The 14925-nt window shown below is 41.0% G+C and overlaps 1 protein-coding gene across 1 annotated transcript in view; it reads left to right on the top strand.

Moving 5' to 3' along the window:
• Positions 1-1498: 1498 nt before the first annotated feature.
• Positions 1499-14925, top strand: part of LOC115224843 (phenylalanine--tRNA ligase beta subunit) — a 29983-nt gene continuing 16556 nt past the window's right edge. Inside the window, exons 1-9 of the mRNA XM_029795784.2 lie at positions 1499-1657; positions 6311-6366; positions 6757-6857; positions 8482-8538; positions 9160-9226; positions 10522-10581; positions 12011-12066; positions 12698-12848; positions 14710-14818. Coding sequence (XP_029651644.1) covers positions 1600-1657; positions 6311-6366; positions 6757-6857; positions 8482-8538; positions 9160-9226; positions 10522-10581; positions 12011-12066; positions 12698-12848; positions 14710-14818 — 715 coding nt within the window. The 5' untranslated portion in view covers positions 1499-1599. The remainder of the gene's footprint in view (positions 1658-6310; positions 6367-6756; positions 6858-8481; positions 8539-9159; positions 9227-10521; positions 10582-12010; positions 12067-12697; positions 12849-14709; positions 14819-14925) is intronic.

The following is a 14925-nucleotide window of genomic DNA, read 5'->3' as shown; positions in this document are numbered from 1 at the left end:
TGTTGACAAGGGTTTGATGGTCTAACAGGATCCAACTGGTCTAAAGACGGCTTTCTGCTCTTGTGTCTGCTTTGGCATGGTTTCTATTGTTGGACGCCCTTTCTAATGCCAACCACTTTACAGAGTCCTGGGTACTTTTTATGCAACACCAGCACTAGTGAAGTCACCATGTAGCTTGTAAGATTAAGGTGCTCCTTGACTGAGTGAGTTGAAGGGGACTTGGAATCTTGCAAATTGCATGGGGACCTTATTGATGCTGATGTTTTAGTCAATCAAATTCCCTCACAAGGCATTGGTCAGCTTTGGGCTACAGTAGAAGACACTTGCCCAAAGTTCCACACAATATATATTTCTTTACTGTTCACAAGGGGCCAAACACAGAGGGGACAAACAAGGACAGACAAAGGGATTAAGTCGATTACATCGACCCCAGTGTGAAACTGGTACTTTATTTATCGACCCCCAAAGGATGAATGGCAAAGTTGACCTCGGTGAAATTTGAACTCAGGACATAACGGCAGACGAAATACTGCTGAGCATTTCGCCCGGCATGCTAACGATTCTGCCAGCTCGCTGCCCTAAGTTCCACACAGTGGGACTGAACCTGAAAGCACATGGTTGTAAAGTAGCTTCTTGTCAAGTTTTGTGATTTTCTTATTTCATAAGCACAGTAAGAACGGTAAGAACAAAGACTGAAGTAATGTGAAATAAAGTGTCTTGCTCAAGGACCCAACGTGCCGCCGGGAATTGAACTCACGACCTTACGATCATGAGCCGAATGCCCCTAACCACTAAGTCACATTGCCTTCACAGTTGAGCATTGAGGCCAATGTAATCTTCTAGCGCCATCTACCAAAATTTCAAGTTTTGTACCTATAGTAGCAATAAAAGAAAACCAAGCTCTTCCACTTGTTCTCAATTTTTCGTTTGAAAATATCTTTGGAATTCCATAAAAGGCACCATCCAATTGTGGCCGTTGCCAACCATGCCTGGCCCCCGTGCCGGTGGCACGTAAAAAGCACCATCCGACCATGGCCGTTTGCCAGCCTCGTCTGGCACCTGTGCCGGTGGCACGTAAAAAGCACCCACTACACTCACGGAGTGGTTGGCGTTAGGAAGGGCATCCAGCCGTAGAAACATTGCCAGATCAGACTGGAGCCTGGTGCAGCCTTCTGGCTTCCCAGATCCCCAGTTGAACCGTCCAACCCATACTAGCATGGAAAGCGGACACTAAATGATGATGATGGATATTACATTACTGAAAAAAATGTGTTTAATTTTTTTCAAAATTTTAATTTCTCGCTTTAATTTTGGTTTCATAAAACCGATAGAATGCTGATTTAAAAAAGAGACAACACCAAATATCGAAATTATCAGGATGAAAGCAGATTCCTTTTGGAACGAGTCCCTGAAATACGATTTACATTAAAAAAGAAAAAAAAAACCATAGCAACAGATGCTGCATTAAGGGGACGTAACAACGTAACACCACGGGAGCTCTCTAGTGCAATCGAGTGAAGAGAGAAATTATAGTCGTTGTCCCGATTGCATCAACTTGTGTTCCGTGCAACATCGAGGGTTCCTTGATCAACGATAGTTATGCCGACAATAACTGTAAATCGAAGTGTATTGTTTGAAGCTCTTGAGAAAACATACAGTAAGTCCTTTATTTTACAACGTTATCCATATTTCTTTAAACAGCTGATAATTTGTCCCTCCTCTCCCCTCCCACCACTGTTTTCTTTACAATTATTTCGGCGTGCTGACACAATCGTTGGAGTGTCGGATAATACCTTGCGGTATTTCTTCCTATGTTTTGTGTTGTCCAGTGTTCAAAATTCCACCGGGGCCTACATTGCCTTTCATCCCTCCCGGGATCGATTTGAAATAAAGTACCAGTCAAGTGCCGGAGTCGGTGGTAGCGATTAATTACCCCCATCCTTTTAAAAATTGTTGGTTTTGTACTTGAATTAGAAACCATTAATTATTTCAAGACAAAGATGACATCACCCCCACCCGGTCAGAATTTGAACTTAAAATCTAAAAGACCAGAAGAAAATACCGCAAAAGCTCTAACGATTCTTCCAGCCGACTGCCGTCTTTCAGAAACGAAAACACCCACAGACATATATACACACACATACACACACCTTTATACAGAATCTGATGTAATCGACGTGATTTCGGTGAAATCGCTCTTTGCACGCCGTCAAATGTTATTTTTTAAAAGATTGTTTATATTTTCTCCGAGTGTTTTCAGACGAATGGATGTCAGCAGATCTTTCGATCTGTATATACATGAGGGACTGCAAAGCGCAACAGACTGAAGGTAGTGAATTAAGGGGAAATAAAATCGTGTATATATTATACATTGTATCAATTGTTAACAATCGACTATGAAGACTAACAGCAATCTTCGGTTAAAGTTATCGGAAATGTACGTAGACAGCGACTTTCCGTTCAACACGGAAGAGATCACATAAACCACAAGCTTTGGTCGATTTACAATTAAACCATTATTTTACGTAAATAATTAGCTACAAAGATTAATTAAATTGTGTTAATTACGGGGACAGGTTTGTCTTTGTGGTAAGAAGTCTGCTTCCCAACCACATAGCTTCGGGTCCAGGCCTTACTGTATGGCACCTTAGCCTCGGACCGATCAAAACCTTGTAAGTGGTTCTGGTAAACGGAAACTGGAAGAAGCCCGTCGTGCGTGTGTATCTCACTACTGCTTGATGTAGTGTACCAGTGTTGGCGTATTTATATCCCCTTTACCAAGCGGTTCGGCAAAAGATAGTGATATAAAAAGTATTCGGCTTAAAAATAGGTATTGGGTTCGATTCGGTCGACTGAAGTTCTTCAAGGCAGTGCCCCAGCAGGGTCACAGCCTAATGACTGAAACAAATAAAAATTGGTGTATTTTATGCACATAAAACAACACATCTTAGAATTTTTGTAGACGTTCTTGGATTCCGTATGTTGTGTAAAATAACATTCTATAAACCAATAAGGGAATCTGTGATCAGTAAAACTAATCAAACCGATTCCATTATCTTTTTATAATATATTTTTTGTTGACAATAAAGCATTCATCATCATCATTTAACGTCCGTTTTCCATACTGGCATGGGTTGGACGGTTTGGCAGGAGCTGGCAAGTCAGAGGGCCAAGCCAGGTTCCAGCCTTCTGTTTTGGCATGGTTTCTATGGTTGGATGCCCTTCCTAACGCCAACCACATTACAGTGTGTACTGTGTTCTGTTCATGTGGTGCCGGCACACATGCTTCTTACGTGGCACTGATACAGGTGTTACTCATATGATGCCGGCACCAGCATGGGTACTTTATACGTGAAACCGGCACTGGGGCTTCTTACATGGCGTCAGCATGGTTGCTTTTTATGTGACACCAGCACTACAGTTTTTGTAGATATTCTGGAGGATTCCAGCATGTGATTTCAATGTGGTTCCATTTTTGTTTCAATGATCCCCTGAGATGATGATGATAATCATCATCATCGTTTAACGTCCGTTCTCCTTGCTAGCATGGGTTGGACGGTTTGACCGGGGATCTAGGAAGCTAGAAGGCTGCACCAGGCTCCAGTCTAATCTGGCAGTGTTTCTACAGCTGGATGCCCTTCCTAACGCCAACCACTCCGTGAGTGTAGTGGGTGCTTTTTACGTGCCACCTGCACAGGTGCCAGGCGAGGCTGGCAACGGCCACGATCGGATTGGTGCATTTTACATGCCACTGGCACGGAAGCCAGTCAAGGCGGCGCTGGCATCGGCCAGATGATAAAAATAACTTTGGGACAAATTGGCCAACAGTTGGAATTTAACTGGGGACTGGAACAATAGAATGATTGCATTACAGAATTAATTCTCATCCATCCTTAACCTCTGATCAAACACCACCCAGGGCATATATTCATTATAGATGTATCATAGTCATGCTATTTAGCTTTGATTAGTTTTATGTCACAGGCCCAATTAACCCTCCACAGGAGCTAGCTTAAAGGTCTGCACAGAGTGCGGCTTTTCCTCCAGGCAATAACAGAGGAATTCAAGACAGGATGCCCTTGGGAGCTCCTCTATGCTGATGACCTTGCTCTAATTGCTGAGTCGCTATCAGAACTGGAGGAGAAGTTTCAGGTGTGGAAACAAGGATTAGAATCGAAGGGCCTCAGAGTCAATCTAGCTAAAACCAAAGTCGTAATCAGTAGGAAGGTAGACAAATCACAAACACCTTCAGGTAGATGGCCCTGCTCGATCTGTAGAAAAGTGTAGGTAGAAACTCTATAAGATGCACCAAGTGTAAGCTATGGACACATAAGAGATGCAGCAATGTCAAAGGAAGGCTAACTAGGAAGATGGTTTTTGTATGTGGCAGATGCTCAGGAACAATAAACACTGAAAATGCTCTGAGACCAACTTCCGTCACTTTCCAGGGAGAAAAACTAGAAATAGTTGATAGTTTCCGTTACCTAGGTGACCAAGTCAGCAGCGGGGGCAGGTGTGCTGAAAGTGTAACTGCTAGAGTAAGAATAGCTTGGGCAAAGTTCAGAGAGCTCTTACCTCTGCTGGTGACAAAAGGCCTCTCGCACAGAGTGAAAGGCAGACTGTATGATGCGTGTGTACGAACAGCCATGCTACATGGCAGTGAAACATGGGCCGTGACTGCTGAGGATATGCGTAAGCTCGCAAGAAATGAAGCCAGTATGCTCCGATGGATGTGTAATGCCAGTACTCACACTCGGCAGAGTGTAAGTACCTTGAGAGAAAAGCTGGACCTAAGAAGCATCAGTTGTGGTGTGCAAGAGAGACGTTTGCGCTGGTATGGTCATGTGGCGAGAATGGATGAAGATAGTTGTGTGAAAAAGTGCCACACCCTAGCGGTTGAGGGAACCTGTGGAAGAGGCAGACCCAGGAAAACCTGGGACGAGGTGGTGAAGCACGACTTTGAACTTTAGGTCTCACTGAGGAAATGACTAGAGACCGAGACCTCTGGAAGTGTGCTGTGCGCGAGAAGACCCGGCAGGACAAGTGAGTCCATAACCCGTGGCCTTCTACATGGGATGGAGCCAGCCTACGTATGCATACCTTCCCTTCTTGGGACACAAAACTCTACTTGTGAAGACGTGTTGAGGCAAGTGAGGATCAGAATCGAAATCGATCAATGGAAATTGCGGATGTTGCTACCAGTGCCGGTGGCATGTCGAAACTCTGCTTGTGAAGACCCGTTGAGGCAAGTGAGGATCAGAATCGAAATCGATCAATGGAAATTGCAGACGTGTTACCAGTGCCGGTGGCATGTAAGAGAACTTTCCGTTTCGCGACCGTTGCCAGCACCGCCCCGTTTCGTGTCCGTTGCCAGCCTCGCCAGGCCCTCGTGCCGGTGGCACATAAAAAGCACCATCCGTTCGTGGCCGTTTGCCAGCTCTGTCTGGCACCAGTGCGGGTGGCACGTAAAAAGCACCCACTACACTCATGGAGTGGTTGGCGTTAGGAAGGGCATCCAGCCGTAGAAACACTGCCAGATTTGACTGGGCCTGATGAAGCCTTCTGGCTTCACAGACCCCAGTAGAACCGTCCAACCCATGCTAGCATGGAAAACGGACGCTAAACGATGATGATGATGATGATGATTTAATAAAACTTGAAAAATGGGTTAAAATGCAGTTTATGGTTGTATCTTTAGCTAATCATGAAATATATGTGTGTGTAATCAGTGACTAAAGTTAACTGTGTCAAGCCTGGGCCCTTGCATCTAACTTTACCCCCAACCTGGGTTCCCAAACAGAAAAATAAATAGTTGCATATACAGTTCAAGAGAAATGATTATAGGCAAAGCAATGGACAGAATCAGTTGTATCTTTATATGTGTTATTTGTTATCACTTTACTGGGAATATGGCATGATGGGGTTTTGTTTTTGTTACAAGAAAAAATGGGGTATTCCTGTAGAATAGAGTCTGGAACTATCTAATTCCTCCAGATGGATATGTTTTAAGCATGAAGAACAAAATCATCTGCATTGATACTCCCCACCTAGTCTAAAATAATCTTGTTTGGCATTATTATTAGTATCGTATAACGGGAAGCTGGCGGAATCGTTAGCATGTTGGGCAAAATGCTTAGTGGCATTTTATTCATCTTTATGTTCTGAGTTCAAATGCCGTCGAGGTTGACTTTTCTTTTCATCCTTTCGGGGTTGATGTAATCAACTTATTCCCCCACCCCCGTGCCTCAAAATCAGTGGCCTTGTGCCAAAATTTGAAACCATTCTTATTATTTCTCTACTTTTTTTCCAGCTGATGAAGAATTTGCAGATCTTTGTTTCGACTTTGGACTTGAACTGGATGAAGTGGTGAGTAATAGAATAAGTACTAGGTTTACAAAGAATAAGTCTTGGGGTCAATTTGCTCGACTAAAGGCAGTGCTCCAGTATGGCCACAGTCAAACAACTGAAACAAGTAAAAGAGGCTGTTCTGTTGATTGGATCAACTGGAACTCTTGTCATCATTACCAACAGAATGCCAGCAAATCATTTGTCCCAGTCAACCACAGAAGTAAAGACACCTAAATATAAACTGACATACCAGCTTATCATTCGTTTATGCTTGATCAGTAAATCCAATCTAATTAATGATAATTATCTCAAATATCCTAAATCTATAAGCATAACCCCTTAGTTATCCCATGTCTTTTGTTTGTCCTTTTCTGCCAACTTTTTTATGGTTTCCATTTCTAATAATAGACATCCGAGAAGGCTATGGTGGCTAAAGAGCAAGGAGATACGCAGGTAACCAGTGATTTATCTGAAGAGATTGTTTATAAAATAGACATTCCAGCGAACAGGTAGGTTTGCGTTTGACAAGCTAAGTTCTTCATATCAAGCCTTGCTTCTATTTATTTCATCTTCTGTTTCTTTTTCTCTTTTCGTTTGTTCTTCTGCCTAGTGTTTGCATATCTTGGTTGTTGTGATGGAATCACGGATTTTTGTCAGTGAACAGGTTGCGGTCTTAAAGCGACGAAAATATTTTGACAAATTAAACTTAAATGTTGAAGTTAATCGAACGGCTTTTGTGTATTTCTTAAATGGCTTACAAACACCTTCCACGCTGTGATGGAATCGTTGTTGTTCTTTACTTTTCTGGTCCTGTTACCAGCTGTTTTAAGAATTTGATAGTCTGGGATAAACTGCATCATCATCATGCTGGCATTGTATAGTTCAACAGGATCCAATGGTTTAGGGGTGTGTGTTGAGCTCCTGTGTCAACTTTGACCCTCGTTTCTACACCTGGATGCCCTTCCTAACACCAACCTCTTTACATCATGAACTGGATGCTTTATTTCACAACACCATCACTAGTGAGATTGCAAAGTAACTCACAAGACAAAACTAAAGGCCTATCGACTGAGTGAGGGTGTATTAGAGGGGAGAGAAATGGATAGAGTATGAATAAAGGGACAGGCACAGGTATCCTGCTATAGAGAAGATATGTGGCTACCCCACATTATATAAGGGTGGGTGAGTGGATCCAGTGGAATCATTCAAGTTACAGAAGATAAAAAAATGCTTTGCAGTATTTCTTCTGGCTCTGTATGTTCTGAGTTCAAATCCTGATGAGGTCAGTTTTGCATTTCAGGCTTGATAGAATAAAGTACCATTGAAGTACTGGGATTGTTAGTATCAACTCAACCCGTCTGCTTGAAGTTGCTGACCTTCTCACCAAATTGGTAACAATTCTTTGTTTGACCCTTTAGCATTCCAAATTATTCTGTCAAATGTCATCCATATTTATTCACATTGTTTTGAATTAATCATGCATTATCTTGTAGCTTCAAGATTTCAATGGCTTGTTTGTATATTTTCATAATGACATTGTAGGGTAGGTGTGAGAGGCTGGATCTGGCCAGTCTGAGCATAAAATAGGTAGAGTATTAGGGGTGGATATGGCCAGTTTAAATTTATCATTCATTATGTCATAGCTTCAAGAATTTGATATTGTGGTTATGTATTTTTAGAATGACATTGTAGGGTAGGTGTGAGAGGCCAGAACTGTCTGGTTTGAACATATAACATGTAGGATATTTGGGCCAAAGGCGATGAGCTGGCAGAAACGTTAGCACGCCGGGCGAAATGCATAGACATATTTCGTCTGCCGTTACGTTCTGAGTTCAAATTCTGCCAAGGTCAACTTTGCCTTTCATCCTTTCGGGGTTGATAAATTAAGTACCAGTTACGCACTGGGGTCGATGTATTCAACTTAATCCGTTTATCTGTCCTTATTTGTCCCCTCTGTGTTTAGCCCCTTGTGGGTAGTAAAGAAATAGATATTTGGGCCAAATATGGTTGGTTTAAATGTTAGCGGGTTCAAAGAACGGCCTTTGAAAGAATGTTATAAAAGCATTAAGAAAAAAAACCCTACTGGTTTCTATTTATGTTCTGCTACAAGCTTAAATTTCACTTCCTCAACAGGTATGATCTGCTGTGTGTTGAAGGACTCGTCCGAGGGCTACTCATCTTTCTGGAGAAGTAAGTTGATTCTTTCATTTATGTTTTCCCTAATTAGTTTCGTTATTATCTGTAACAGTAATACTTCTAATTAATATCTCCCTTCATCAACAACCTGTATGATACTGCGGCACTTGATTTAGTCAAGCAAATCAAACACAGTGCATATTTTTAAACATGGCACTTATCCTATTGGTCTATTTTGCTGAATCGCTAAGTTACAGGGATGTAAACAAACCAATACCAGATGTTGAGTGGTGGTGGGAGACAAACACATAGACAAACATGCATTATACATGAGCCCATGCATACACTCACACACACACACACACACGCATGTATATGATGGACTTCCACAGTTTCCATCTATCAAATTCACTCCCAAGGTATTGGTTAACCCAGGGCTATAGTATCGTCCAAAGCACTGTGCAATGGGCCTTAACTTCAAACCACATGGTTGCAAACAAAAGTTCTTAATCACATGGCCATACTTTCACCTGAATGTCATTAATCTGTAGCAACATACTCAAAAGAAATCTCTCATATTGTTTCCTGTTTCTATGATATGGGGAAAATCCATTTCCTGCTGGTTGCCGAGTTTCAGATACTGCATCCATTGTGTCTCTGTTGATGTCATTTCAGAATAGATATTCCTGTTTATCAAAAGGTGGAGCCGGAAACACCACAGAGGTTGCATATTAAACCTTCGGTGAGTATTTCTTTGATTCTGGTCAGTTAAAGTTGTAACAGAATTGGATTCTTTTTGTTTTTGTATTTAACCCTTTAGTGTTCGCATTATTCTGCCAAAATTAATCCTTTTTTATCCACATTGCTTTGAACTAATCATGCATTATCTTGTAGCTATGAGATTATGATGAGGTAGCTGTTAATTTTTAAAACGATATTGTAGGGTTGGTGTGAGAGACCAGATCTGGCCAGTTTGAACATAAAACAGGCAGAATACTTTTGGCCGGATATGGCCGGTTTAAATGCTAAAGGGTTAAAAAGAAATTTTTTATGGTTTAATCTGTGAAAATGTTGCAGGATTAGTCACACCTAACATTTAATCTTCTAAATTAGAATCAGCATCTATTAGCAATGCAGTGCATTCTTATGTTCTTGTTGGGGAGGCATAGGTATGGCTGTGTGGTTAAGAAGTTTTCTTTCTAACCACATGGTTTCTGGTTCAGTCCCATTGCAATGCACCTTGGGCAAGTAACTTTTGCCATAGACCCAGACCAACTAAGTGAGTTTGATTGGCAGTGTGTGTGTGTATGTTTGTGTGCATGGCAGTTGTAAATGAGTGTCACTGTCATACAAGCAGTGTTGTTTATATTCTGCAAAAATATGCCTGGCCATGGGGAAATGTTACCTTGCTTGGAAACAAACAGGTGAAGGTTGGCATCAGAAAGGTAACCTGATCATAGAAGATTTGTCTCAAACTGTAGGCGTAGGAATGGCTGTGTGGTAAGAAGCTTGCTTACCAACCACATGGTTCCGGGTTCAGTCCCACTGTGTGGCACCTTGGGCAAGTGTCTTCTACTATAGCCTCAGGCCGACCAAAGTCTTGTGAGTGGATTTGGTAGACGGAAACTGAAAGAAACCCATCATATGTATGTATATATATATGTTTGTGTGTCTGTATTTGCTCCCCCAACATCGCTTGACAACCGATGCTGGTGTGTTTACGTCCCCGTAACTTAACGGTTCGGCAAAAGAGACCAATAGAATAAGTACTAGGCTTACAAAGAATAAGTCCTGGGGTCAATTTGCTCGACTAAAGGCGGTGCTCCAGCATGGCCACAGTCAAATGACTGAAACAAGTAAAAGAGTAAAACTCCATCTGATCCATGCAAGCATGGAAAAGTAAACATTAACACAAGGATGATAATGCTTGTTTTGTAACCTAGAACTGAGATTGAATTAAAACTGTATTCTTATATGGTTCATTGCATTTTCCTAAATGTCTTTTTTCGATCTTCTGTTTTTCTTGTTTGCGACCAGACAGCCGAGGTTCGTCCACATTGTGTTGCAGCTGTACTAAGGAACATCACTTTCAATAAGGTTCGACCGTTTTCTATAATCTTATCGCTTCTGTTCTTTTATTTTCCTTTGTTAGTTTCATATCTCTATCAACATTCAGACGGACATTAACCCTTTCAATACCAACCCGGCTGAAACCGCCCCTGGGTCTGTAGTACAAATGTCATGTTTACCTAAATTTTGAATTTAAATCTTCCACCAAATCTTAGTCACAATTTATGTTCCTAACTCTAGCTTCATGATAACTAAGTTATTTTACAAAAGTCTTTGTTATATTTAAAATAATTGGAAGAAACACAGAGCATCTCAAAATAAATACAGTAACAAAAGGGTTAAAGGAAGACTTAAGCAAAATCATCAGTTTTCAATTAAACTTACATCTCATTAACTATTGACAATTCCATGCCTTTTATGTGTATGTGTTTATGTGCATGTATATGTATGTATATATGTGTGTCTGTGCACCTCATGTATATGAGATTATATATATATATTTAAAAAGTACTGGTGATGGTGTTACATAAGGAGCACCCATTACACTCTGTTAAGTGGTTGGCATTATTTGGAAGGGCATCCAGCTATAGAAATGAGGCCAAAAACAGACTATGGAATCTGTTATGGTCCCTGTCAAGCCATCCAACCCATGCCAGCTTGGAAAACAGACATTAAATGATGGTGATGATGATGATCCCATGAATTATCAGAAACTGCTAATAATGGTATATTTGGAACTGCTAATAATTGGTCCATAGCAGTGTATGAATTAACCACGGCAAAGGAACAAAACTTCTTACCACTTACAACAGACATCTCCAGACTGTACCTGTTTATTTCTAACCAATTCAGTTGGACAGGGTAAAGGGGTAAAGACCCCCTTCGGTCATGAATGACCATGGGATTGCACCTAGAAAGTTACCCTCCTAGACACAAGTCCGGGCAAGGTTGTTTATGGAAGACCAGCAGTCGCCCATGCATACCAGCCTCCCCCTCTCCATGCCACTGATGTTATCCAAGGGAAAGACAAAGGTCGATACAGGTTGGCACCTGTGACGTCGCAACTCATTTCTACAGCTGAGTGAACTGGAGCAACGTGAAATAAAGTGCCTTGCTCAAGAACACAACACGCAGCCCGGTCCGGGATTCGAGCTCACAACCTCACGATCGTAAACTCGACGCTCTAACCACTGAGCCATGCGCCTTCAGTTGGACAATTGAGAGTTAAAATATGAGTCCAAGCATGACTGTGTGGTTAAGAAATTCTCTATGCAATGACATAGTTCTGGGTCTCTGGGTTTTGTAGAGTGACCATAATGTCTTCATGAATGGCAAAATTCCTGTTAAAATTTTCTGCAAATTTAGAGAGAAAAGTTTATTTTGTGATTGCATTATATATGGACCATTTTGTGATGGTGTTGTATATATATATATATATTTTTCTGTTTTTACTCAGGCTCGCTACAATAGTTTCATTGAGTTGCAGGAGAAGCTACATCAAAATCTCTGCAGGTAAACATTTTACGTTGCATTCTTCTCTTTTTCTTTGTATTGTTTTATTTTTCCCCTCTGTAAGGGGCAGTGGATTATTGGTAGAATTGGTAGAGCATGTTATTTCAGCTCCCCTGTTTTCAAATCCCATTGAAGTTAGCTTTGTCTTCTATCCACTCTGGAGGTTGATAAAATAAAGTACCAGTCATGTACTGGGGTTTATGGCATTGACTAATTCCTTCTCAATATTGCTGACCTTGTGCCTAATTTAGAAACCATTGTTTTTCATATTGTAAGGATGGGAGATTGCCAGAAACATTAACGTATCCTGGCGTTTCTTCTGGTTCCTTACATTCTGGGTTCAAATCCCACTGTGGGCAGCTTTGCTTTTCATCCGTCCAGCGTCAATAAAATATAGTACCAGTCACATATATTGGGGTCAGTGTAATCAACTAAGTCCCCCTCCCCTCAGCAATTCATCATTTCAACTCTTTAAACTGGTATTTGGAACATAAACTAACATGAAAATTTAGTAGAAGGTTTTAATTTAGATCACTTAAAAGCATGAAATTTATTCCATAGAACACAGGGAGTGGTTTCGTGTAATTTTAGTAACAAAAGCGTTTAATCTGCTTACCATTTTCTTTTTCAGAAAGCGTTCATTGGTTGCCATTGGAACGCATGATTTGGATACTCTTGAGGGACCATTCAGTTATGAGGCACTTCCACCTTCAGAGATTAAATTTCAGCCTCTCAATCAGTCGAGAAGTTTCACTGCCAGTGAACTGATGGATTTTTATGCTGTAAGTGTATAAAGTTTTATGATGTGTGTGTGCATGTGCATGCACGTGTGTGTGTGTGTATTTAGAGGAGTATGCATTTGAGAGAAATGAGGTGGATGTTTCAATTATCATTTTCCTATGAATTTCTTTGTTTCCAAAATGGAATGGGTGAGCATATTTTTAATCTTGAGAATTTGCATATTGTCCATGCTGTGAAACGGTTGCCATTAGGAAGGGCATCCAGTTGTAGAAACCATGCCAAAGCAGACAGTGGAGCCTGGTACACCCTTCTGACTTGCCAGTTCCTTTAATGTCCATTTTCCATGCTAGTATGACGGTTTGACAGGTGATTTGGCAAGGCTGGGAGCCATACCAGGCTTCATTGTCTATGTTGGCATGGTTTCTATAGCTGGATGCCCCTCCTAGCACCAATTATTTTACAGAATGTACTAGGCATGGATGTGTAGTTAAGTTTGCTTTGCAACCATGTGATTTGGGACTCAATTCCACTGTGGAAACACCTTGGGCAAATGTCTTTTAGTATGGCCTTGCAAGTAAATTTGCTTGACAGTAACTGAAAAAGCCCATCTTATATATATATGTGTGTGTGTGTATAAGCAAAACATTCAAACACTAAGTTTTGAAATGAGATGTCACTTGTTAATATCTTCTGTGGATAAAATTCTAAATTGATGGTATCAACAGTAGTTACATAGGTGGTTTGCAGGCAAAAAGCATTATTTAGCTATAAATTACGAATCTGCATGAAGCGTAAGGATGCAGAGAAGCATCAACCTGCTAGAAATAAGAGCTAAAGTCTTAATCAAACCACCGTAAAGCATCAAGATAACAGACAAATAACAGTAGGCGAGGAAACGGAAAGAATTCATACATTCAAAAACACAACTGTATATATATATATGTGCATGTGTGTGTGTGTGTGTGTGTCTACATTTCTGCTTCTGTGAAAACATTCAGTCATAGTTGATGAAGCTGCTGTCAGTGGGTCATCCATAGGATTTGTGTATTTGAAGATGTATGGTGTATGTCTTTGAGATCTTTCCTGAAAAATATGAAAGGGTTGGTGACAGAGAGGGTATCCATCTGTAAAACAAAATCTCATTAATATATTCCTCTAACTCAAAGCCAGCAAGTGGACAGAATCGTTAGCATGCCAGGCAAAATGCTTAGTGGCATTTCATCTGTCTTTATGTTCTGAGTTCAAATTCCAGCGAGGTCGACTTTACCTTTCATCGTTTCAAGGTTGATAAAATAAGTACCAGCTAAACACTGGGGTTAATGTAATTAACTTATCCCATTTCCCCAAACTTGGTAGCCCCATACCAAAATTTGTAAATAGGAGTGGCTGTGTGGTAAGTAGCTTGCTTACCAACCACTTGGTTCTGGGTTCAGTCCCAGTGTGGCACCTTGGGCAAGTGTCTTCTACTATAGCCTCAGGCCGAACAAAGCTTTATGAGTGGATTTGGTAGACAATAACTGAAAGAAACCCGTCATGTATATATATATATATATGTATGTATGTGTGTGTCTGTGTTTGTCCCCCCAACATCTCTTGACAACCGATGCTGGTGTGTTTATGTCTCCATAACTTAGTGGTTCAGCAAAAGAGACCGATAGAATAAGTACTAGGCTTCCAAAGAATAAGACCTGGGGTCGATATGCTCGACTAAAGGCGCTGCTCCAGCATGGCCACAGTCAAATGACTGAAACAAGTAAAAGAGTAAAGAGTAACCCATGCTAGCTTAGAACAAGGGATGCAAAAATGAAAGAACAAACCTATGTTTAATAATCTGCGGAAATTACAATTGTATTAAAAATAATTCATCTCAGGTGTGGTTACTATTGTTTTATTAATTTTCAGACTGACAGCCACCTTCGCCATTATCTGCCAATCATCAGAGACAAGCCTGTGTATCCTGTGATCTACGACAGTAACCGAGTCGTTCTGTCTCTTCCACCAATAATAAATGGTATGTTTATCTTGTTTGTAGTGGCTTTTGTTGTATCACCTCCGGTCTGTACTGATTTGAGTAACGTTATGATGTAGAGGGAGTTGGCCAAATGATGCAGGGGAAAT

The sequence above is a fragment of the Octopus sinensis genome, linkage group LG26 (genome assembly GCF_006345805.1).
Source record: "Octopus sinensis linkage group LG26, ASM634580v1, whole genome shotgun sequence".
NCBI lineage: Eukaryota > Metazoa > Mollusca > Cephalopoda > Octopoda > Octopodidae > Octopus > Octopus sinensis.
Note: the sequence above shows the minus strand (reverse complement) of the source record. Positions and strands in the feature narration are given on the sequence as shown.